Raw genomic sequence first — 24,040 nt, 5'->3', positions numbered from 1 at the left:
GGAAACAAAACATTTAAGTTTTATGGGTTTATTTTAACAACGTGATCGCATGATTCCTTCAGGTATTATTGCAGATCTGCTGTAAGCTAGCTAGCTAACCTTGTCCTTTCAGATATACTGACAAAATACTTTACACTGTTATATACCTTTATAATATCTACACTTTTTAGTGTCCGCGTTTCAGTTTTGTTTGAGCTTCTTGAGCGTTTCCTTTGACAGCGGTTCGTTAATGTAGGGCTTTTAGTAAGCGCTGCGCATGTTTCCTCAAGTTGCTGAAGATGTTTCTTGTGTGTGTTTTGGCCACAGCCACTGCCACAGCCCTCAGCTGCATCACAGAGTTAACTAGGCGTTAGTCCAGGAACAAAACAACTTCATAGGAAAAACTAACAGACCTTTTTAACTGTAAAATGTGTCTGTTAACAAGTTGCACCTGACTGAAATGTGGCTTTGCATTGTCAGCTTGCATTCTATTGTTCTTGGGAGAACGCAAGAAAAGAACCATGAGATGAACAAAAGGAGAAACTGCAGGTAAATGGTAACATCACTGATGTGTTGTGCTAAGCTAGGCTACGCCTGGAAGGTGGACCTGGAGAGATTCCCCAGTGAGAGGAACACATCCACCTCCCTGTGTTCAATACAATCCTGCTGAACCAGCAGAGACTGAGTCGACCCCTCACTGACCTGAGAGTCTCCAGTCTGCAGTCTGGACTCTCCAGAAGATCTCTCAGCTTCTCTCCTGGATCCTTCAGATTGTTGAAACTCAGGTCCAGATGTCTCAGATGGATGTTGGACTTCAGAGCTGAGATCAGAGCAGAACAGCTGATCTCTGACAAGCTGCAGCTCCACAGTCTGAATAAAGAACACATGATGTAAGTTTAGAAAACAATGTTCCTGATTGAAATAATGAAAGGTTTAATAATCTGATTATAGCTGGAGAAGTAGAGAATGTAGACGTTTATAAAGCGGACACTCCCCACAGGTTAAAAACAGTAAGATCCAACATGTCAAAAGAGCTCTCATTAATATTAAAGACAACGTTCTTCACCTTCAATAAAAAGTGGAGACTTCACATCATAGACTCTGCTCCTTCTCCACTAACTCGTGATGTGCAGCCAGACACATCACAACCCACAGAAACTGATTCAACTCAAGGTCACAGAGTCTACAAAGAAGTCAGGATGAATTTAGAAGAAATGTGATCAAAATAAATAGAGAATATTTATCTCAGGAATAGTGGAGACATAGATCACAGCATCTTCAGTGTGAACTATTCAGTCAGTCTGAGCATCATGCAGCTTCAGAAACATGTTAGAAACAGCAACAACTGAACATATTTGTTAGTGTTTGATAGTTTTAATAGAAATATGTAATTATTGTATTCATGAAGAAGAAAGTAGACTTTAGCATTGAGATGCTCAGTGAGGATCAGGATCGTATCAGCCTGATGTCTGCAGCTCAGAGTCAACACAACTCTCACATATTCATCTCAGCACAGAAGTTAGAGATGGAGAACTGACCTGAGAGTCTCCAGTCTGCAGTCTGGACCCTCCAGAAGATCTCTCAGCAGCTCCACTCCTGAATCCTTCAGAGCGTTCTCACTCAGGTCCAGCTCTCTCAGATGGATGTTGGACTTCAGAGCTGAGATCAGAGCAGAACAGCTGATCTCTGACAAGCTGCAGTCTATCAGTCTGAATAAAGAACACATGATGTAAGTTTAGAAAACAAAGTTCCTGATTGAAATAATGAAAGGTTTAATAATCAGATTATAGCTGGAGAAGTAGAGAATGTAGATGTTTATAAAGTGGACTCTCCCCACAGGTTAAAAACAGTAAGATCCAAAAAGTGAAAAGAGCTCTCATTAATATTAAAGACAGTGAATTATGCAGAGTAGGATGTGTCTGTTAACAAGTTGCACCTGACTGAAATGTGGCTTTGCATTGTCAGCTTGCATTCTATTGTTCTTGGGAGAACGCAAGAAAAGAACCATGAGATGAACAAAAGGAGAAACTGCAGGTAAATGGTAACATCACTGATGTGTTGTGCTAAGCTAGGCTACGCCTGGAAGGTGGACCTGGAGAGATTCCCCAGTGAGAGGAACACATCCACCTCCCTGTGTTCAATACAATCCTGCTGAACCAGCAGAGACTGAGTCGACCCCTCACTGACCTGAGAGTCTCCAGTCTGCAGTCTGGACCCTCCAGAAGATCTCTCAGCTTCTCTCCTGAATCCTTCAGATTGTTGAGACTCAGGTCCAGAACTCTCAGATGGATGTTGGACTTCAGAGCTGAGATCAGAGCAGAACAGCTGATCTCTGACAAGCTGCAGCTCCACAGTCTGAATAAAGAACACATGATGTAAGTTTAGAAAACAATGTTCCTGATTGAAATAATGAAAGGTTTAATAATCAGATTATAGCTGGAGAAGTAGAGAATGTAGACGTTTATAAAGTGGACTCTCCCCACAGGTTAAAAACAGTAAGATCCAACAAGTGAAAAGACCTCTCATTAATATGAAAGACAACGTTCTTCACCTTCAATAAAAAGTGGAGACTTCACATCATAGACTCTGCTCCTTCTCCACTAACTCGTGATGTGCAGCCAGACACATCACAACCCACAGAAACTGATTCTGTTACATCAGTCTTGGACCTAGTCATAGTAACTAGGTTTGTTATTAAGTTAGAGTTTCCAGAGAATCGTCTCTTTGCTAATTATTACGTTAAGTGAGCTGACGCCAAGCTCAGAGGAAATGCAAAGAGGCTACATTTAGATATAATACAGTTGAGTGTTAGTTAATGTAAGAAATATATGTGCGTTCATGTGCAGACGTATACAGTTTGTTAATTGGATCATTCATATCCTGCAAGACTCCTAAAGAAGTCAAGAGATGATGACCTTTCCACATCTGGAACATGTCCAAGTTTAGGAGACCTGCCAATGTGTGTGCGTTAAACATGTTTAGGAACATGTTCGTGTGTCCTTTAGAAACCTATGTCTGCCCTGTGTTTCTGGTATTCGTGGGAGCATTGCTGTCTGAGTGCTGGAGAGCAGGTCTCCCCATTGTTGCTTGGTGGTGCGCAACTAAATAATAATGATTAATCTCAACTATTTCTGTGTTTGTGTTTCATTGATTCCTCTCGGTTTCATTATTTCCTGTTGTGAGTGCTAAATCTCCACAACATTTCAACTCAAGGTCACGGAGTCTACAGAGAAGTCAGGATGAATTTAGAAGAAGTGTGATCAAAATAAATAGAGAATATTTATCTCAGGAATAGTGGAGACATAGATCACAGCATCTTCAGTGTGAACTATTCAGTCAGTCTGAGCATCATGCAGCTTCAGAAACATGTTAGAAACAGCAACAACTGAACATATTTGTTAGTGTTTGATAGTTTTAATAGAAATATGTAATTATTGTATTCATGAAGAAGAAAGTAGACTTTAGCATTGAGATGCTCAGTGAGGATCAGGATCGTATCAGCCTGATGTCTGCAGCTCAGAGTCAACACAACTCTCACATATTCATCTCAGCACAGAAGTTAGAGATGGAGAACTGACCTGAGAGTCTCCAGTCTGCAGTCTGGACCCTCCAGAAGATCTCTCAGCAGCTCCACTCCTGAATCCTTCAGAGCGTTCTCACTCAGGTCCAGCTCTCTCAGATGGATGTTGGACTTCAGAGCTGAGATCAGAGCAGAACAGCTGATCTCTGACAAGCTGCAGTCTATCAGTCTGAATAAAGAACACATGATGTAAGTTTAGAAAACAAAGTTCCTGATTGAAATAATGAAAGGTTTAATAATCAGATTATAGCTGGAGAAGTAGAGAATGTAGATGTTTATAAAGTGGACTCTCCCCACAGGTTAAAAACAGTAAGATCCAAAAAGTGAAAAGAGCTCTCATTAATATTAAAGACAGTGAATTATGCAGAGTAGGATGTGTCTGTTAACAAGTTGCACCTGACTGAAATGTGGCTTTGCATTGTCAGCTTGCATTCTATTGTTCTTGGGAGAACGCAAGAAAAGAACCATGAGATGAACAAAAGGAGAAACTGCAGGTAAATGGTAACATCACTGATGTATTGTGCTAAGCTAGGCTACGCCTGGAAGGTGGACCTGGAGAGATTCCCCAGTGAGAGGAACACATCCACCTCCCTGTGTTCAATACAATCCTGCTGAACCAGCAGAGACTGAGTCGACCCCTCACTGACCTGAGAGTCTCCAGTCTGCAGTCTGGACTCTCCAGAAGATCTCTCAGCTTCTCTCCTGAATCCTTCAGATTGTTGAGACTCAGGTCCAGAACTCTCAGATGGATGTTGGACTTCAGAGCTGAGATCAGAGCAGAACAGCTGATCTCTGACAAGCTGCAGTCTATCAGTCTGAATAAAGAACACATGATGTAAGTTTAGAAAACAAAGTTCCCGATTGAAATAATGAAAGGTTTAATAATCAGATTATAGCTGGAGAAGTAGAGAATGTAGACGTTTATAAAGTGGACTCTCCCCACAGGTTAAAAACAGTAAGATCCAACAAGTGAAAAGAGCTCTCATTAATATGAAAGACAACGTTCTTCACCTTCAATAAAAAGTGGAGACTTCACATCATAGACTCTGCTCCTTCTCCACTAACTCGTGATGTGCAGCCAGACACATCACAACCCACAGAAACTGATTCTGTTACATCAGTCTTGGACCTAGTCATAGTAACTAGGTTTGTTATTAAGTTAGAGTTTCCAGAGAATCGTCTCTTTGCTAATTATTACGTTAAGTGAGCTGACGCCAAGCTCAGAGGAAATGCAAAGAGGCTACATTTAGATATAATACAGTTGAGTGTTAGTTAATGTAAGAAATATATGTGCGTTCATGTGCAGACGTATACAGTTTGTTAATTGGATCATTCATATCCTGCAAGACTCCTAAAGAAGTCAAGAGATGATGACCTTTCCACATCTGGAACATGTCCAAGTTTAGGAGACCTGCCAATGTGTGTGCGTTAAACATGTTTAGGAACATGTTCGTGTGTCCTTTAGAAACCTATGTCTGCCCTGTGTTTCTGGTATTCGTGGGAGCATTGCTGTCTGAGTGCTGGAGAGCAGGTCTCCCCATTGTTGCTTGGTGGTGCGCAACTAAATAATAATGATTAATCTCAACTATTTCTGTGTTTGTGTTTCATTGATTCCTCTCGGTTTCATTCTTTCCTGTTGTGAGTGCTAAATCTCCACAACATTTCAACTCAAGGTCACGGAGTCTACAGAGAAGTCAGGATGAATTTAGAAGAAGTGTGATCAAAATAAATAGAGAATATTTATTTCAGGAATAGTGGAGACATAGATCACAGCATCTTCAGTGTGAACTATTCAGTCAGTCTGAGCATCATGCAGCTTCAGAAACATGTTAGAAACAGCAACAACTGAACATATTTGTTAGTGTTTGATAGTTTTAATAGAAATATGTAATTATTGTATTCATGAAGAAGAAAGTAGACTTTAGCATTGAGATGCTCAGTGAGGATCAGGATCGTATCAGCCTGATGTCTGCAGCTCAGAGTCAACACAACTCTCACATATTCATCTCAGCACAGAAGTTAGAGATGGAGAACTGACCTGAGAGTCTCCAGTCTGCAGTCTGGACCCTCCAGAAGATCTCTCAGCAGCTCCACTCCTGAATCCTTCAGAGCGTTCTCACTCAGGTCCAGCTCTCTCAGATGGATGTTGGACTTCAGAGCTGAGATCAGAGCAGAACAGCTGATCTCTGACAAGCTGCAGTCTATCAGTCTGAATAAAGAACACATGATGTAAGTTTAGAAAACAAAGTTCCCGATTGAAATAATGAAAGGTTTAATAATCAGATTATAGCTGGAGAAGTAGAGAATGTAGACGTTTATAAAGTGGACTCTCCCCACAGGTTAAAAACAGTAAGATCCAACAAGTGAAAAGAGCTCTCATTAATATGAAAGACAACGTTCTTCACCTTCAATAAAAAGTGGAGACTTCACATCATAGACTCTGCTCCTTCTCCACTAACTCGTGATGTGCAGCCAGACACATCACAACCCACAGAAACTGATTCTGTTACATCAGTCTTGGACCTAGTCATAGTAACTAGGTTTGTTATTAAGTTAGAGTTTCCAGAGAATCGTCTCTTTGCTAATTATTACGTTAAGTGAGCTGACGCCAAGCTCAGAGGAAATGCAAAGAGGCTACATTTAGATATAATACAGTTGAGTGTTAGTTAATGTAAGAAATATATGTGCGTTCATGTGCAGACGTATACAGTTTGTTAATTGGATCATTCATATCCTGCAAGACTCCTAAAGAAGTCAAGAGATGATGACCTTTCCACATCTGGAACATGTCCAAGTTTAGGAGACCTGCCAATGTGTGTGCGTTAAACATGTTTAGGAACATGTTCGTGTGTCCTTTAAGGCCCTGTCACACTGTCCCGAAATTGACACCCGATGGACACACGATAAAGGAAATGTTCAAATTCGGCTGTGATCGTAACATCGGGCCGTTCGTGACTGAGGGCATCTAAGCCATCGTATGACCGCCGGTGGGGTTTCTCAGGCTCCGGCAGCAACTTCGTGAGCGGCAACTTCGTAAGGCACTCGTGAGGGCATCTTGTCGAGTCGTGTCATCTTCGTGTTATCATCGGTGCATTCGCCCTCACTGATCGGGGCGAATGCCCGATGGCACCGATGATAACAAGATGCCCTCACGATGGCCAACGAAGGGCAAAATTGACACACGAATTCAACACGAAAATGAACCTTCGCAAGGTCCTTCGGCAATTTATAGGCATGCCAAAGATTTTGCCTCCGCTCACGAAGTTGCTGCCGGAGCCTGAGAAACTCCGCCGGCGATCATACATTAAGATGCCCTCACGAATGGCCCGATGTTACGATCACAGCCGAATTTGAACATTTCCTTTATCGTGTGTCCATCGGGTTGTTTTATTGCACAACAAAATCATGTAAATATATTATGTAAATAACCCAATTTGTGTTCTGTGAAACTAAAAAGGATATAATATATTATTTTGAAGGACAGTTGACAGGAAATTGTTGTTGTTATGGAAACAACATTACGGAGAAAACGTAATATTTTCTACATATAAAGACGGATAAAGTAAAGAACAAAGTCTGAAGATATCAGTACGGTATCATAGTACTGTAACATCATTGTTTTTGGTACTTAAATTGCAGTTGAACGTCTTAAATGTAATGTTGCCTTCGTGTGTGGTTCGGGGCCATCTTCGTGCGAAATTCACAATTCCATATTCGTGTGTCCATCGGGTGTCCATTTCGGGACAGTGTGACAGGGGCTTTAGAAACCTATGTCTGCCCTGTGTTTCTGGTATTCGTGGGAGCATTGCTGTCTGAGTGCTGGAGAGCAGGTCTCCCCATTGTTGCTTGGTGGTGCGCAACTAAATAATAATGATTAATCTCAACTATTTCTGTGTTTGTGTTTCATTGATTCCTCTCGGTTTCATTCTTTCCTGTTGTGAGTGCTAAATCTCCACAACATTTCAACTCAAGGTCACGGAGTCTACAGAGAAGTCAGGATGAATTTAGAAGAAGTGTGATCACAATAAATAGAGAATATTTATTTCAGGAATAGTGGAGACATAGATCACAGCATCTTCAGTGTGAACTATTCAGTCAGTCTGAGCATCATGCAGCTTCAGAAACATGTTAGAAACAGCAACAACTGAACATATTTGTTAGTGTTTGATAGAAATATGTAATTATTGTATTCATGTGTTTATAATGTCACTTATTTAAAAAAGCATGATGGAGAATAAAAGATGAATTTCAGGTGTTTAAAGGTTCAGAGTGAATTATGCAGAGTATGATTTTTCTTTCACAAAGCTCTGCTACAGTCAATGAACTAAACCACAGAAGAAGAAAGTAGACTTTAGCATTGAGATGCTCAGTGAGGATCAGGATCGTATCAGCCTGATGTCTGCAGCTCAGAGTCAACACAACTCTCACATATTCATCTCAGCACAGAAGTTAGAGATGGAGAACTGACCTGAGAGTCTCCAGTCTGCAGTCTGGACCCTCCAGAAGATCTCTCAGCAGCTCTCCTGAATCCTGCAGATCGTTCCAACTCAGGTCCAGCTCTCTCAGATGGATGTTGGACTTCAGAGCTGAGATCAGAGCAGAACAGCTGATCTCTGACAAGCTGCAGTCTATCAGTCTGAATAAAGAACACATGATGTAAGTTTAGAAAACAATGTTCCTGATTGAAATAATGAAAGGTTTAATAATCAGATTATAGCTGGAGAAGTAGAGAATGTAGACGTTTATAAAGTGGACTCTCCCCACAGGTTAAAAACAGTAAGATCCAACAAGTGAAAAGACCTCTCATTAATATGAAAGACAACGTTCTTCACCTTCAATAAAAAGTGGAGACTTCACATCATAGACTCTGCTCCTTCTCCACTAACTCGTGATGTGCAGCCAGACACATCACAACCCACAGAAACTGATTCTGTTACATCAGTCTTGGACCTAGTCATAGTAACTAGGTTTGTTATTAAGTTAGTTTCCAGAGAATCGTCTCTTTGCTAATTATTACGTTAAGTGAGCTGACGCCAAGCTCAGAGGAAATGCAAAGAGGCTACATTTAGATATAATACAGTTGAGTGTTAGTTAATGTAAGAAATATATGTGCGTTCATGTGCAGACGTATACAGTTTGTTAATTGGATCATTCATATCCTGCAAGACTCCTAAAGAAGTCAAGAGATGATGACCTTTCCACATCTGGAACATGTCCAAGTTTAGGAGACCTGCCAATGTGTGTGCGTTAAACATGTTTAGGAACATGTTCGTGTGTCCTTTAAGGCCCTGTCACACTGTCCCGAAATTGACACCCGATGGACACACGATAAAGGAAATGTTCAAATTCGGCTGTGATCGTAGCATCGGGCCGTTCGTGACTGAGGGCATCTAAGCCATCGTATGACCGCCGGTGGGGTTTCTCAGGCTCCGGCAGCAACTTCGTGAGCGGCAACTTCGTAAGGCACTCGTGAGGGCATCTTGTCGAGTCGTGTCATCTTCGTGTTATCATCGGTGCATTCGCCCTCACTGATCGGGGCGAATGCCCGATGGCACCGATGATAACAAGATGCCCTCACGATGGCCAACGAAGGGCAAAATTGACACACGAATTCAACACGAAAATGAACCTTCGCAAGGTCCTTCGGCAATTTGTAGGCATGCCAAAGATTTTGCCTCCGCTCACGAAGTTGCTGCCGGAGCCTGAGAAACTCCGCCGGCGATCATACATTAAGATGCCCTCACGAATGGCCCGATGTTACGATCACAGCCGAATTTGAACATTTCCTTTATCGTGTGTCCATCGGGTTGTTTTATTGCACAACAAAATCATGTAAATATATTATGTAAATAACCCAATTTGTGTTCTGTGAAACTAAAAAGGATATAATATATTATTTTGAAGGACAGTTGACAGGAAATTGTTGTTGTTATGGAAACAACATTACGGAGAAAACGTAATATTTTCTACATATAAAGACGGATAAAGTAAAGAACAAAGTCTGAAGATATCAGTACGGTATCATAGTACTGTAACATCATTGTTTTTGGTACTTAAATTGCAGTTGAACGTCTTAAATGTAATGTAAATGTTGCCTTCGTGTGTGGTTCGGGGCCATCTTCGTGCGAAATTCACAATTCCATATTCGTGTGTCCATCGGGTGTCCATTTCGGGACAGTGTGACAGGGGCTTTAGAAACCTATGTCTGCCCTGTGTTTCTGGTATTCGTGGGAGCATTGCTGTCTGAGTGCTGGAGAGCAGGTCTCCCCATTGTTGCTTGGTGGTGCGCAACTAAATAATAATGATTAATCTCAATTATTTCTGTGTTTGTGTTTCATTGATTCCTCTCGGTTTCATTCTTTCCTGTTGTGAGTGCTAAATCTCCACAACATTTCAACTCAAGGTCACAGAGTCTACAGAGAAGTCAGGATGAATTTAGAAGAAGTGTGATCACAATAAATAGAGAATATTTATCTCAGGAATAGTGGAGACATAGATCACAGCATCTTCAGTGTGAACTATTCAGTCAGTCTGAGCATCATGCAGCTTCAGAAACATGTTAGAAACAGCAACAACTGAACATATTTGTTAGTGTTTGATAGTTTTAATAGAAATATGTAATTATTGTATTCATGTGTTTATAATGTCACTTATTTAAAAAAGCATGATGGAGAATAAAAGATGAATTTCAGGTGTTTAAAGGTTCAGAGTGAATTATGCAGAGTATGATTTTTCTTTAACAAAGCTCTGCTACAGTCAATGAACTAAACCACAGAAGAAGAAAGTAGACTTTAGCATTGAGATGCTCAGTGAGGATCAGGATCATATCAGCCTGATGTCTGCAGCTCAGAGTCAACACAACTCTCACATATTCATCTCAGCACAGAAGTTAGAGATGGAGAACTGACCTGAGAGTCTCCAGTCTGCAGTCTGGACTCTCCAGAAGATCTCTCAGCAGCTCCACTCCTGAATCCTTCAGAGCGTTCTCACCCAGGTCCAGATGTCTCAGATGGATGTTGGACTTCAGATCTGAGATCAGAGCAGAACAGCTGATCTCTGACAATCTGCAGCTCCACAGTCTGAATAAAGAACACATGATGTAAGTTTAGAAAACAATGTTCCTGATTGAAATAATGAAAGGTTTAATAATCAGATTATAGCTGGAGAAGTAGAGAATGTAGACGTTTATAAAGTGGACTCTCCCCACAGGTTAAAAACAGTAAGATCCAACAAGTGAAAAGAGCTCTCATTAATATGAAAGACAACGTTCTTCACCTTCAATAAAAAGTGGAGACTTCACATCATAGACTCTGCTCCTTCTCCACTAACTCGTGATGTGCAGCCAGACACATCACAACCCACAGAAACTGATTCAACTCACGGCCCGTCTACACTACAGCGTCGAAAGCTCCAAGCTGCTCCAAGCTGCCCATTCACTTTCAATGGGGTGACGTCACGTAGCCGCGCTTTTTCGCCGAACTGAATTGTGGGTAGCAGAGCGAGGCGTCTCAGGCGTCCCAGGCGACCAGAAGTTGAACATTGTTCAACTTCTGGTCGCCTGGACACCGGAGTAGCCAGCGCCAGCCAATCAAATCCCGTTTCCCAAAATCTGACAGCTGAAGCGCTAGCCAATCAAACCGCGTCTAAGCTGGGAGAGATATCCCGCCGTTCATTTCTATATGTCAAAAAAAGTCGGAGGAGAAACTAACTATCGCCGTAGCGAATCACCCGGTTTTGTATGACCAGACCCTCTTCACCTACCGGGATACAAACCGGAGGAACCAGCATGGAGGGAGGAGGCAGAGACAGTGGGGGAAACTGGTAGGTTTTCGCCTGTTTGGGGAGTTTATATATATATTGCTCGCATAAAATCCCCGGGGGTTTTTGCTTTGTATGTCGGGGGCGGGAGATTCATGTGATTGGTTGTTGGCCGTGTTGCTTGAATAAAATCCCCAAGCTCCAGACACGCCCAGCTCCAAGCTATTTTTGGAGCTGTAGTGTGGACGCTCCGTCAAGGTCACAGAGTCTACAGAGAAGCAGCACCAGAGTCTGAATAAAGAACACATCATGTAAGCTCTGGTTTTGTCTCAGGCAAGGGGCCAGACTAAGATTGGTTCAAAAGACCTCATGAAAGACGACACAAGAAGTGAGGATACCCGGCCCGGAGGAAGCCCGGGGTCCCCTTCTGGAACCAAGCCCAGAAGGAGGACTCGTCGGCGAGCGTCTGGTGGCCGGGCTTGCCACGGAGCCCGGCCGGGCCCAGCCCGAAAAGGCAACGTGGGCAACACCTCCGCTTCTCCGTCCCGCGGGCCCACCACCTATGGGAAACAACGATGGGGTCGGGTGCGCTGCCAGAAGGGTGGCAGTGAAAGCGGAGGGTCTCGACGGACCAGACCCGGGCGGCAGAAGCTGGCTTTGGGGACGTGGAACGTCACCTCTCTGGGGGGGAAGGAGGCGGAGCTTGTGCGGGAGGTGGAGCGGTACCAGTTGGATCTGGTTGGGCTCACCTCTACGCACAGCGTCGGCTCTGGAACCTTACTTCTGGATAGGGGTTGGACTCTATTCTTCTCCGGAGTTGCTCAAGGTGTGAGGCACCGGGCGGGTGTGGGGATACTCACAAGTCCCCGGTTAGGTGCTTCGTTGTTGGAGTTTACCCCAGTGGACGAGAGGGTCGCCTCCCTACGCCTGCGGGTTATGGGGGGGAAAACTCTGACTGTTGTGTGTGCTTATGCACCAAACAGCAGTTCAGAGTATTCGGCCTTCTTGGAGACCCTGGAAAGAGTCCTGTATGGGGCTCCTGAAGGGGACTCCTTAGTCTTGCTGGGAGACTTCATGTGACTACATGTGGGCAATGATGGAGACACTTGGAGGGGCGTGATTGGGAGGAACGGCCCCCCTGATCTGAACCGGAGTGGTGGTTTGTTACTGGACTTCTCTGCTAGTCATGGATTGGCCATAACAAACACCATGTTTGCTCATAAGTGTACGTGGTACCAGAGCACCCTAGACCTTCGTTATCGTATCATCGGACCTGAGGCCGTATGTTTTGGACACTCGGGTAAAGAGAGGGGCGGAGTTGTCAACTGATCACCATCTGGTGGTGAGTTGGGTCGAGTGGCGGGGGAAGCCCTGGATAGACCTGGTAAGCCCAAACGTGTAGTTCGGGTGAACTGGGAACGTCTGGAGGAGGCCCAAGTTCAGGAGGCCTTCAACTCACACCTCCGGCGGAGCTTTTCGGGCATTCCTGTGGAGGTTGGGGACATTGAACCAGAGTGGTCGGTGTTAGGGATGTCCCGATCCGATCACGTGATCGGGGATCGGAGCCGATCACGTGATTTTCAAAAGATCGGGGATCGGGAGAAAAAGATCGGGGATTTTAAAAAAATTATTTTATTTAATGTTACAAAACTAAAATGACCATGTTCACATCTTAAAGTCATCCTGAGGCCTTAGTTTTGGTTTATAATTACACAACATCATGTATGTGTTGTTTCTTTTGGGCACTCTGTTGCCAGATTTGAAAGAAATAAGCAACCAAGACCTGGTTGCTTATTTCTCTCAAATCTGGCAACAGAGTGGGCATGGTGCAGTGTCTAATAGTAGCAGTAAGCTAACGAGAGGCTACGTTCAGCTGGTGACTCCGGAGTCGAGAACATTACAGACAGAGAATATGTCAGGAGTTTGGAAATATTTTACAATTGAAAGCGAAGGCAGTGTAACAGCTCGATGCAATGTTTGCAAGGCGGAGGTTCCGCGTGGTGGAAAGAACAGAGCTAATTTCAACACCACCAATATAACACGCCACCTAAGAAACAAACACCGCCAAGAACACGACGAGTACAAAGCGGCCACTCAGGTAACAACGGCACTGAAACAACCGACACTTTCCGAGACGTTTAAAAGGAAAGAGAAACTGCCCCAGAACAGTGAAAAGGCCAACAAAATAACAGCGAAAATAGCTGAATTCATCGCGTTGGATGACCAGCCGTTATCTGTGGTGGAGAACGTGGGGTTTCGCCGTCTCATGGAGCACTTGGAGCCACGTTATGAGTTGCCTTCTCGTCAATACTTTACAGAGAAAGCTCTGCCTGCCCTTCACAACAAGCTTCGTGGTCACCTACAAGCCCTGTTAACAGACGTGCCTGCTTTCGGATTTACCACAGACATATGGAGTTCTTCTGTGGGACAACTTGAATGCTTTTTTCCTTTTTTTTCTAATAATGCATTGCATAAAAATCGGATCGGGAAAAATCGGTATCGGCAGATTGTCAAAATCAAATGATCGGGATCGGATCGGGAGCAAAAAAAGGTGATCGGGACATCCCTAGTCGGTGTTCAAAGCCTCTATTGCCGAAGCCGCGGTGGGGAGCTGTGGTCTCAAGGTCCTAGGTGCCTCAAGGGGCGGTAACCCTCGAACCTCCTGGTGGACACCGGTGGTCAGGGAAGCCGTCCGACTGAAGAAGGAGGCCTTCAGGGATTTGTTATCCCGGGGGACTCCCGAAGCAGTTGCAAGGTACCTTTTTTAAAAAAGGGGGATCAGAGGGTGTGTGCCAATTGCAGAGGCATCACACTACTCAGCCTCCCCGGGAAAGTTTACTCCAAGGTACTCGAAAGGAGGGTCAGGCCGATTGTCGAACCTCAGATTGAGGAGGAACAATGCGGATTCCGTCCTGGTCGTGGAACGACGGATCAGCTTTTTACTCTCGCAAGGATCCTGGAGGGGGCCTGGGAGTACGCTTATCCGGTCTACATGTGTGTTGTAGACTTGGAGAAGGCGTAGGACAGAGTTCCCAGGGAGTTACTGTGGGAGGTGCTGCGGGAGTATGGGGTGAGGGGGTCTCTACTCAGGGCCATCCAATCTCTGTACTCCCAAAGCGAGAGCTGTGTCCGGGTCCTCGGCAGGAAGTCGGACCCATTTCCGGTGAGGGTTGGCCTCCGCCAGGGCTGCGCTTTGTCACCAATCCTGTTTGTAATATACATGGATCGGATTTCGAGGCGTAGTCGTGGGGGAGGGGGTCTGCAGTTCGGTTGACTAAGGATTGCACCACTGCTTTTTGCAGATGATGTGGTTCTAATGGCTTCATCGGTCTGCGACCTTCAGCACTCACTGGATCGGTTCACAACCGAGTGTGAAGCGGCTGGGATGAGGATCAGCACCTCCAAATCTGAGGCCATGGTTCTCAGCAGGAAACCGATGGACTGTCCACTCCAAGTAGGGAATGAGTCCTTACCCCAAGTGAAGGAGTTCAAGTATCTCGGGGTCTTGTTCTCGAGTGAGGGAACAATGGAGCGTGAGATGGGCCGGAGAATCGGAGCAGCGGGAGCGGCACTGCAGTCGCTTTACCGCACCGTGGTGACGAAAAGGGAGCAGAGCCAGAAGGCAAAGCTCTCTGTCTACCGGGCCGTTCCTACCCTCACCTGCGGTCATGAAGGATGGGTCATGACCCAAAGAACGAGATCGCGGATACAAGCGGTCGAGATGGGTTTTCTCCGCAGGGTGGCTGGCGTCTCCCTTAGAGATAAGGTGAGAAGTTCGGTCATCAGGGAGGGACTCGGAGTTGAGCCGCTCCTCCTTCGCGTCGAAAGAAGCCAGTTGAGGTGGTTCGGGCACCTAGTTAGGATGCCACCTGGGCGCCTCCCTAGGGAGGTGTTCCAGGCACGTCCAGCTGGGAAGAGACCAAGGGGTAGACCTAGGACCAGGTGGAGGGATTATATCTCTTCGCTGGCCTGGGAGCGCCTTGGGATCCCCCAGTCAGAGCTGGTTGATGTCGCCAGGGAAAAGAAAGTTTGGGGCTCTCTGCTGGAACTGCTAACCCCGCGACCCGACCACGGATAAGCGGGAGAAGATGGATGGATGGATGGATGGATCATGTAAGCTCAGAGAACTATGTTCCTGCTTGAGATAGTTCAAAGTCTCATCCTCTTTTCAGACCTGGAGAGGGTTCAGAGGCCGAGGTCAAAAATGACGAAGATACTTTTAGAAATGTAATAGTAGATAACTATAAATGCGTTGATAATGCATCAGAAGAACCTCCTCCAGCTCCCTCACAGCTCATCAGTCCTGACAGCATCTCCACTGACTCTTGGAGCACAGCGTGAGTCTGTGGAAGCTCACACACTGTCCCCTCACACATCTACTTTCTCTGCTTTCTGTTTTTCTTGTCAAATATTCAGCAATTTAGAAAGAAATGTGAATTTATTAAAATATCTTTGTACTCAGGCAAATTATGGAATTATAAATATAACAATTATAAATACAGTAGAAAACCACATGAACTACAGCCAGTGACCTGACCTCAGAGTCTTCAGTCGACAGTTTGGACTCTTTAGTCCAGAACTCAGCTGCTCCACCTCTGAATCCTGCAGGTCTACTCCCAGCTCCAGCTCTCTCAGATTGGAGGAGTCGGACTTCAGAGCTGAGGCCACGACTTCCCAGTCTAAGAATCCCCTGTCAGGAATTCTGTTAGAACACATATGGAAAAAGGGGAAACAACATATTTACTTCATGCATTTGAGGAAAAACATTTTGAATATCATGCTCTGACTACCACTGGATGTTAGTCTATTTCATATGTGGTCGAGTGGGATCTGATCCCATGTCTGTCACCTCTTTGCTCGCTAGCTTCTAGACTAGAGAAGACTAGTCAACATAAATCAGATATTGCTCGGTGTCTAATTTAACGATAAAGAAACTGCAATCCTTTCAAAATAACTTTACTGCATTCAATGACATATGTAAAGTTATTCTGTATGTTCTGATCACATGTTGCTGTGATAAAACATCCTTCATATGTTGTTGACAATGAAAATGAAGAGAAGAAAAAACCGAAACATTTTTAAAGTATTAGAATAATTGTGTTCATTCAATTTTGCTCTCACAGTATGTGAAACAGCAAAAAGTTGCATAGTGTTTATTTTAAAAACTAAAATCCTTATCTGCACTAATCTCCAGAGGTGGGACCAAGTCATTGTTTTGCAAGTCCGAGTCAAGTCTCAAGTCAGGTTGGGCAAGTTCAAGTCAAGTCCAAGTCCTAAACTTTGACAAAACGAGTCATAAACAAGTCGTTATGTGCTTTTCCAAATGTAATGACATCGATCAACAGAATAATACTTAATAATTAAACTGCTCTTTATTAGTCACATTAATCATTTAATAATCAATTAACGTGTTATATTCTATTTGAAGAGGTAGTTTGATTCAGAAGGACTTTAATGTATAAGATCCCTGATGTTGAGGTAACCAGAATGTTTATTTCCACTGTGTACAACATGTTATAAGGGACCCACAATCTATCTTTATGCAAGGGATAATGTGCAGCCAGGCAGCCTCTATGGGGAAGAGAACACCTGCATCTAGGTCCCTCTGCAGGTGGTACTTTAACTATATTTTTATGCTAATACTTTTGTACTTTTACTTGTAACATTTTGGATGCAGGACTTTTTATTGTAACCGAGTATTCCTTCACTCAGGTACTTTTACTCAAGTACAAGATCTGAACTTCTCCCACCTCTGGCAATAAATCCTGAGTGGTTACCAACAAAAACCTGCTCTGAAGGTTATTTTTCATTTTACAAATCCTGCACTCAGCTTTGCTTTCTCCAATATCATTGAAAAGCAGCAGATGCTGCTTCTTTTTTCGGTTTTCGCTAATTTCTTGACTTTTTCCGACGTGCTTGCATTTAAATCCATCTCCCCGTCGCTCTGTGCAGCTGGCCTGTACCACTACACATGCTGTGCCCCCCACCCTTCTTTCACATAATGGTATGATCCTAGTGTGTCCTCGTATATGATTGGCCGCATGGTGGCCCAGCTAAATAAAGACCCGCCCCTGCCTGCAAGGATTCTCCACAAGAGTAGGAGCGGCTGGAGATTCTGCTCTCCCCAACGGGAGTCTTCTCTTCTAGCGGCATCTCGCGATCGGCGTGTTGGAGACCTCTGAATTAAATGATCAAGTCACTTCAAGTCAGAAGGCTCGAGTCCAAGTCGAGTCCCGAGTCATTGGTGTTCCTGTCCAAGTCGAGTCGCAAGTGTTTTGTGATTTTGTCAAGTCGAGTCCAAAGTCATCAAATTTGTGAATCGAGTCTGACTCGAGTCCAAGTCATGTGACTCGAGTCCACACCTCTGCTAATCTCTAAAGTTAATCTGGACTCACATAGCCGTCCTGCAGTTCTTCACAGCTGGAGTCAGTCTCCGTCGTCCCTCCTCTGATGTGTTGGACTGCTCCAGGTCCAACTCATCCAGAACCTCCTCTGACATCTGCAGCCTGTAGGCCGGAGCTGAGCGGCGTTTCACAGAGAGTCTCTTCTCTGATCCGTCCTCTGACTTCAGGAACTCTGTGATCTCCTGATGCACTGAGTGGTCCTTCATCTCAGTCAGACAGTGGAGGATGTTGAGGCTCCTTTCATCAGAGTCTTCATCACTTCTCATCTCCTTCAGGTTGCTGATGGCTCTCTGGATGGTTTCTGGACGGTTGTCTGTGCGACCCAGCAGGCCTCCTAAGAGACTCTGGTTGGACTCCAGAGAGAGGCCGTGGAGGAAGCGGACAAACAGGTCCAGGTGGCCATTTCTACTTCTGAGGGATTTCTCCATGGCTCTCTTTAGGAAGACATCCAGGGAAGGGTACTCCTGATCCCTGCTATCACTGTTGTCTTCGTCCCAGTCTTCCTGCAGGAAGTCCTTCAGTACCGCTGCGTCTCTGCTGGTGTAACAGTGCAACAAGTAGACTGCAGCCAGGAACTCCTGAACGCTCAGATGAACAAAGCAGTAGACTGTTTTCTGGAAGATCACACTCTCTCTTTTGAAGATCTCTGTACAAACTCCTGAGTGCACCAAGGCCTCGGTGGCATCAAGGCCACAGCGCTGCAGGTCTTCTTGGTAGAACATGATGTCTCCTTTCTCCAGATGTTCAAACGCCAGCCTCCCCAGCTTCAGAAGAAGCTCCCTGTCAGCCTCCGTCAGCTGCTGTGGACTCGTCTCATGTCCCTCTTCATACTTCTGCTTCTTCCTCTTGGTCTGGACCAGCAGGAAGTGTGAGTACATGTCAGTGAGGGTCTGGGGCAGCTCTCCTCTCTGGTCTGTAGTCAACATGTGGTCCAGAACTGCAGCAGTGATCCAGCAGAAGACTGGGATCATACACATGATGTGGAGGCTCCTGGAGCTCTTGATGTGAGAGATGATTCTGCTGGACAGGTCTTCATCACTCGATCTCCTCCTGAAGTACTCCTCCTTCTGGGCGTCAGTGAAGCCTCGTACTTCTGTCACCCTGTCCACACACTCACGAGGGATCTGATTGGCCGCTGCAGGTCTGGAAGTTATCCAGACGAGAGCCGAGGGAAGCAGCTTCCCCCTGATGAGGTTTGTCAGCAGCACGTTGACTGAGGACGGCCGAGAGACATCAGACACAACCTCACTGTTTCTGAAGTCCAGAGAAAGTCTGCTTTCATCCAGGCCGTCAAAGATGAGCAGCACTTTGCAGACAGCCAGCTGCTCTGCTGTGACCTTCTGTAAGGTCGGATGGAAAACATGGAGCAGCCTGAGAAGACTGTACTGCTCAGCTTTGATCAGGTTCAGCTCCCTGAAGGAGAGCGGGATCACCAGACTCACATCCTGGTTCTCCAAACCCTCGGCCCAGTCCAGAGTGAACTTCTGCACCGAGAAGGTTTTTTCCAACTCCAGCGACTCCGTTGGTCAGGACCGCTCTGATGGGAGTCTGCTGGTCAGGTGAGGCTTTAAAGATGTCCTGGCACTTGATTGGAGTGTAATGGAGGGGCTTCTTCTTGGAAGCCGTCTCCAGCTGCCTCACCTCATGCTGGGTATTAACCTCTTCACTCTGGCCTTGTGTGATGTAGAGCTCAGTGAAGATGCTGTTGAGGAGGGTTTCACTTTGATCAGTTCCTTCAGTCACACGTTCACATCTCCTCCTCAGACTGAGCCTGTGTTCATCTAGAACCTCCTGCAGACCACGTTCTGCTGAGAGAGAAGGAAACGTGAGAATAAAACAAATGTTTTAAATGAACTTATATTATGTACAACACAACAGGAAGAATCCTGTTTTCAGGCCTGAAGACAGCAGGAGACAGCAGTGTTTCCCACAGAATTATACTTGTGGTGGTAGCCGTGCACGACAGGCAGGACGGGTGCTAATGGAGCACGCTGTTGAACTGTTAGTATGCGGGGTTACTGCAAAGCGCATAATTGCGCCGCATTTGCGCATGAGTGATGTGCAACAACATTTGACTTCTCTTTTTCTCGTAAGGTCTCCCTTTCTGTTGGTCGCTTATTAGCAGACCCTTCACGAGATGGCAGAGCGAACAGGTACAGGAGGCGTAGAGCGAGGGATCATTGTCCACTAGTTCATCGATCACAGGTGGAGTAGTGCTCGCGGACGGATAAAATAAAAAATAAATATGTCGCGAAATATACTTGGGCTGATGTTATTATTACATTACATTTAACTGACGCTTTTATCCAAAGCGACTTACAATAAGTGCATTCGACCAAGACGATACAAACTTGAAGAATCATAAAGTACATCAGGCTTCATAGAGCCAAACCATTTCAAGTGCTACTCAACTGGCTTTAGAGAAGCCAGTCCTTTATTAGTATATAAGTGCTTTGTTAATAGTTCTATCGCTCGAGGTGGAGTCGAAAGAGATGAGTTTTCAGTCTGCGCTGGAAGGTGTGTAAGTTTTCTGCTGTCCTGATGTCAATGGGAGCTCATTCCACCAGTTTGGAGCCAGGATAACCCACGTGTTTCTGCTGATGGGAACTTGGGTCCCCCTCGCAGCGAGGCTGCAGCGAGTCGTCTGGCTGATGCAGAGCGGAGTGCACGTGCTGGGGTGTACGGTTTAACCATGTCCTGGATGTAGGAAGGGCCAGATCCATTCGCAGCATGGTACGTAAGTACCAGTGTCTTGAAGTGGATTCTAGCCGTCACGGAAAGCCAGTGGAGGGAGCGGAGGAGCGGCGTGGTGTGGGAGCATTTAGGAAGATTGAAGACCAGACGAGCCGCTGCATTCTGGATGAGCTGCAGAGGTCGGACGGCACATGCAGGCAGACCAGCCAGGAGGGTAGTAATATACCTGGGCGGGCAGCCCAAGTAAAGTCTATCGGTGGGAAACCCTGGACAGATGTTCAGACTTACTTTTTACTGTTCTGGTCTGACTGGCTGTCTGCAGGCCAGCTCTGGTTCTGGATCTCTCTCCACACTGGGGACAGCAGGGGTCTCCTGGTGGAGGTTGCTGCTCCCAGTATGAGGCGATGCACTGTCTGCAGAACCAGTGTCCACAGCTGGTAGAGACTGGATCCTTCAGGACGTCCTGACACAGAGCACAGCTGGACTGCTCCACAGGAACACCACTCTTCCTCTTCCCTCTGAGGAGATCAACACATCCTTTATAGCACATTACGGGACTGGTTTTCACCAATGGAACAACCCAAAGACGGCAAATTCTTGTTTGATTTGTTTGTTAAAGTTCTTTATCTGTAGATGATATTTCATCCTGGTAACTGTTCCCAAGTGGTAGATATTTAGTGATTCATATCATTATGAGACCAAACGCCCTTCTGTCTGTAACATCATCGCCTACAGCATGTTCACAAGTTTTACTACGGCTAAATTAAACTTGTTTATGTAATAACTACGTAATGATTCCAATTTGTGAAAGCAGTGAACACTTTGTCAGGTCTGTCCACAACATGGAAAGCAAATCACTTTAAAAACGCTAGTTCCTGAATGGAGATTGGATTGAGTGGAGTTAGACTCGGCTAACGCTGTGGCTGCTCCATTAATAGTCAAACTAACAATCAATGGTTGATACACACAAATGTATATCTTCAATTCAATATGAAGTACTGGAGAGCGCGAGGTGCCGATATGTTCCTTATCTGATTCAAGTACGTCTGCGTTTCTGTACTGAGCTCTACTGAGTTTCTATACTGTGGGCTACTGCACTCATGTAATTATTAAATAAGAGTTTAAAGTGATCAGATGGCATATATATATATATATATATATATATACAGTATATAATATATATATCTATAGATATATATATGTTTGTCAGGTCAGTTCACAGTAGAAACAGACTCTTACTCTGTGTCTGGGGGTCCAGGTTCAGTACTGAAGTTTAGAGGTTGACCCATAGACCGGTCACTCTTCAGAGACAGGCAGCTGGGGGCGGGAGGCTCTGCTCTCCGTCTGTGGAAACAACAACATGTTTAACACACATCACTAGTTCTTGTAAAAAACAGTGTTTGATTTCAGCCCGTTTACCCGATTAATGGATTTTGGACTTGCTCTGAACTTTCAGTTTTTGAGTCATGCTTGAGGGTTTCTGTCATTACAATTCATTTGTAACAGTGAAAAGTCTTACATGTTTAAATTGACTGTAATTGACCAAACTGTGTTTCTGTTCTGTAAGCAACCACGCTCATGTATTATTTAGAGAACAGTTTGGATTATCACATGGCATAAAGAGCCGGGACTCGATTAAAAAAATGTATCTAATTAATTAGAGGCTTTGTAATTAATTAATCAAAATTAATTGCATTTTTAATCAAATATACATATTTGACCTGAGAACAGTGAGAAGCAATTTCCACATGGATGTGACTCCAAGTGGTCGACAGTCGAGTGCAATCCAGTGAGCCAGGGAGCTGGTTATTCTCTCAGACGTGGACTGACTCATCCTGGCCCTGAAGTCAGTCATCTGGTTGAGTGTGGGTTGGGTCAGGGTGTGGTTCCTTGCACTCGGAGTCGGGCTAACGTCCACGCTAGCTGCTACATGCTAACTGCTACACGCTAGCTGCTACACGCTAGCTGCTACATGCTAACTGCTACATGCTAGCTGCTACATGCTAGCTGCTACATGCTTTGCATTTAGGTGATACTTTAGGCTTGATGTGCTGCGGCTCTTATCGACGCTTCCATCCGTCCGTTTTTTTAAAACAAAATGTCCCATCCACGGGGCCGACCAAAGCGGTCTCATCAGCTTGTTCGTTCATGTTTGACTATTGTTCACCGTGGTTTGTTGTTGTTTGAAGTCCCATGCTGAAGTCATGAACGTTAGTTGGTGCTCCAGTATAATCGGTACGCCTGAAACTCATCCAGTGAGAAACGTTCCACTGTGCAAAAATAAGTGCGATTAAAATGCGTTACTTTTTTTAACGCGTTAATTTTTGTGTAATTAATTAATCTTAATTAACGCGTTAAAGTCCCGGCCCTGATAAAAACTGAATCCTCTTCCGGTCAGTTCACAGTAGAAACAGACTCTTACTCTGTGTCTGGGGGTCCAGGTTCATTACGGAAGTTTAGAGGTTGACCCATAGACCGGTCACTCTTCAGAGACAGACAGCTGGGGACGGGAGACTCTGCTCTCTGTCTGTGGAAACAACATGTTTATCACACATCACTACTTCTGATTTTCTTTCCCCTTTAAAGATTTTTGTTCTTACTCTAAACTTTATGTTTTAAAAATGGTGTTTGTGGGTTTCTGTTGTTACAATTCTTTTGTGAGAGTGAAATGTTTTACACATTCGAAGTTCATTTACTTAAAGGTGGGGTAGGTAATTTTGGAGAAACCGGCTCGAGATCGCTAGAATTTGAAAATACACAGCCGGAAAAAATCTGCCACTTCCTCAAAAAAACCCCGCCTCCAACACACACGGACGCACACATGACCAATGAGGGCACGAGATCAGTTTGTGCCCCGATGGAAGGCTGACAGGCAGGTAGGCCATCCAGTTACTTTAGCCGGCTCAGATGATTGGCCGCTTTTTACAGCGCCACGGCTTCCACTGATGAGATGTTTGTATGGATTTTTTGTCAAAGCACTTCAGATATTCATTGCTATCGGGATGTTAAGAGCATTCCATGGAATATAACAAGTGTATCTCGAGCCGGTTTCTTAAACTTACCCCACCTTTAATCAAACACAAAGTCCTACATGTCGAGTGTGAGAATGATTTTACAATAGTAGATTATGTACTGTTGCTGATGAGCACAGCCAGAGCTCTTTACTTTCCTCTTCTGGGTTCTTTCCTCTCATTGACTTTGTTTCATGACTGAACTCCACAGTGATGCTTTGCTGTGTTTCTGTACTGTGATCTGCTACTCAGATCAAACCAGACTCCTCTGCAGGTCAGTTCACAGCAGAAACAGATTCTTACCTTGTGTCTGTTTTACTCAAATCTGGAGGTTTTCTGGACACTGAAGTTGTGTCCTCCTCCTCCTCCTCATCCAAATCTCTCATGGTCTCCATTCTGAGAGACGAACTAGTAACCCTGGAGACAAACACATAAACACACACTTTATAATGCAAGCATTTCAATCAAATCCATCATAATGATACATTTTGGTTTACATTTGTGCTGTCAAAAAAACGTGAGGCTTATTATATTTACAGCCCTTAATAACATTCATTTTCTGGGCTCAATGTGTGTCTTGGCCGTTTTCGTTGTGATCGCTAAATTCCCCTTGT

The 24,040-nt window shown here is 44.7% G+C and overlaps 1 protein-coding gene and 1 pseudogene across 1 annotated transcript; both read right to left on the bottom strand.

Moving 5' to 3' along the window:
* Positions 1 to 567: 567 nt before the first annotated feature.
* LOC117453461 (ribonuclease inhibitor-like) lies at positions 568 to 16,066 on the bottom strand. The gene is made up of 11 exons (XM_071204505.1): positions 16,062 to 16,066; positions 15,855 to 16,019; positions 10,468 to 10,638; positions 8,028 to 8,195; positions 5,598 to 5,768; positions 4,207 to 4,374; positions 3,558 to 3,728; positions 2,167 to 2,334; positions 1,518 to 1,688; positions 682 to 849; positions 568 to 586 (listed from the first exon to the last, which is right to left on the bottom strand). The coding sequence occupies exons 1-11, from the start codon at positions 16,064 to 16,066 to the stop codon at positions 568 to 570; spliced, it is 1,545 nt and encodes a 514-aa protein (XP_071060606.1).
* A 1,642-nt stretch (positions 16,067 to 17,708) lies between these two features.
* Positions 17,709 to 23,838, bottom strand: LOC117453826 (protein NLRC3-like; annotated as a pseudogene).
* Between the last annotated feature and the right edge of the window lie 202 nt (positions 23,839 to 24,040).

The sequence above is a fragment of the Pseudochaenichthys georgianus genome, chromosome 10 (genome assembly GCF_902827115.2).
Source record: "Pseudochaenichthys georgianus chromosome 10, fPseGeo1.2, whole genome shotgun sequence".
NCBI lineage: Eukaryota > Metazoa > Chordata > Actinopteri > Perciformes > Channichthyidae > Pseudochaenichthys > Pseudochaenichthys georgianus.
The sequence above is the reverse complement of the archived record's forward strand: the minus strand, read 5'-3'. Positions and strand labels throughout refer to the sequence as shown.

Coding starts and splice junctions, on each gene's coding strand:
- LOC117453461 (XM_071204505.1), bottom strand. Junction 4,375..5,597: donor TGCAGACTGGAGACTCTCAG/GTCAGTTCTCCA, acceptor TTCTTTATTCAG/ACTGATAGACTGCAGCTTGT. Junction 2,335..3,557: donor TGCAGACTGGAGACTCTCAG/GTCAGTTCTCCA, acceptor TTCTTTATTCAG/ACTGTGGAGCTGCAGCTTGT.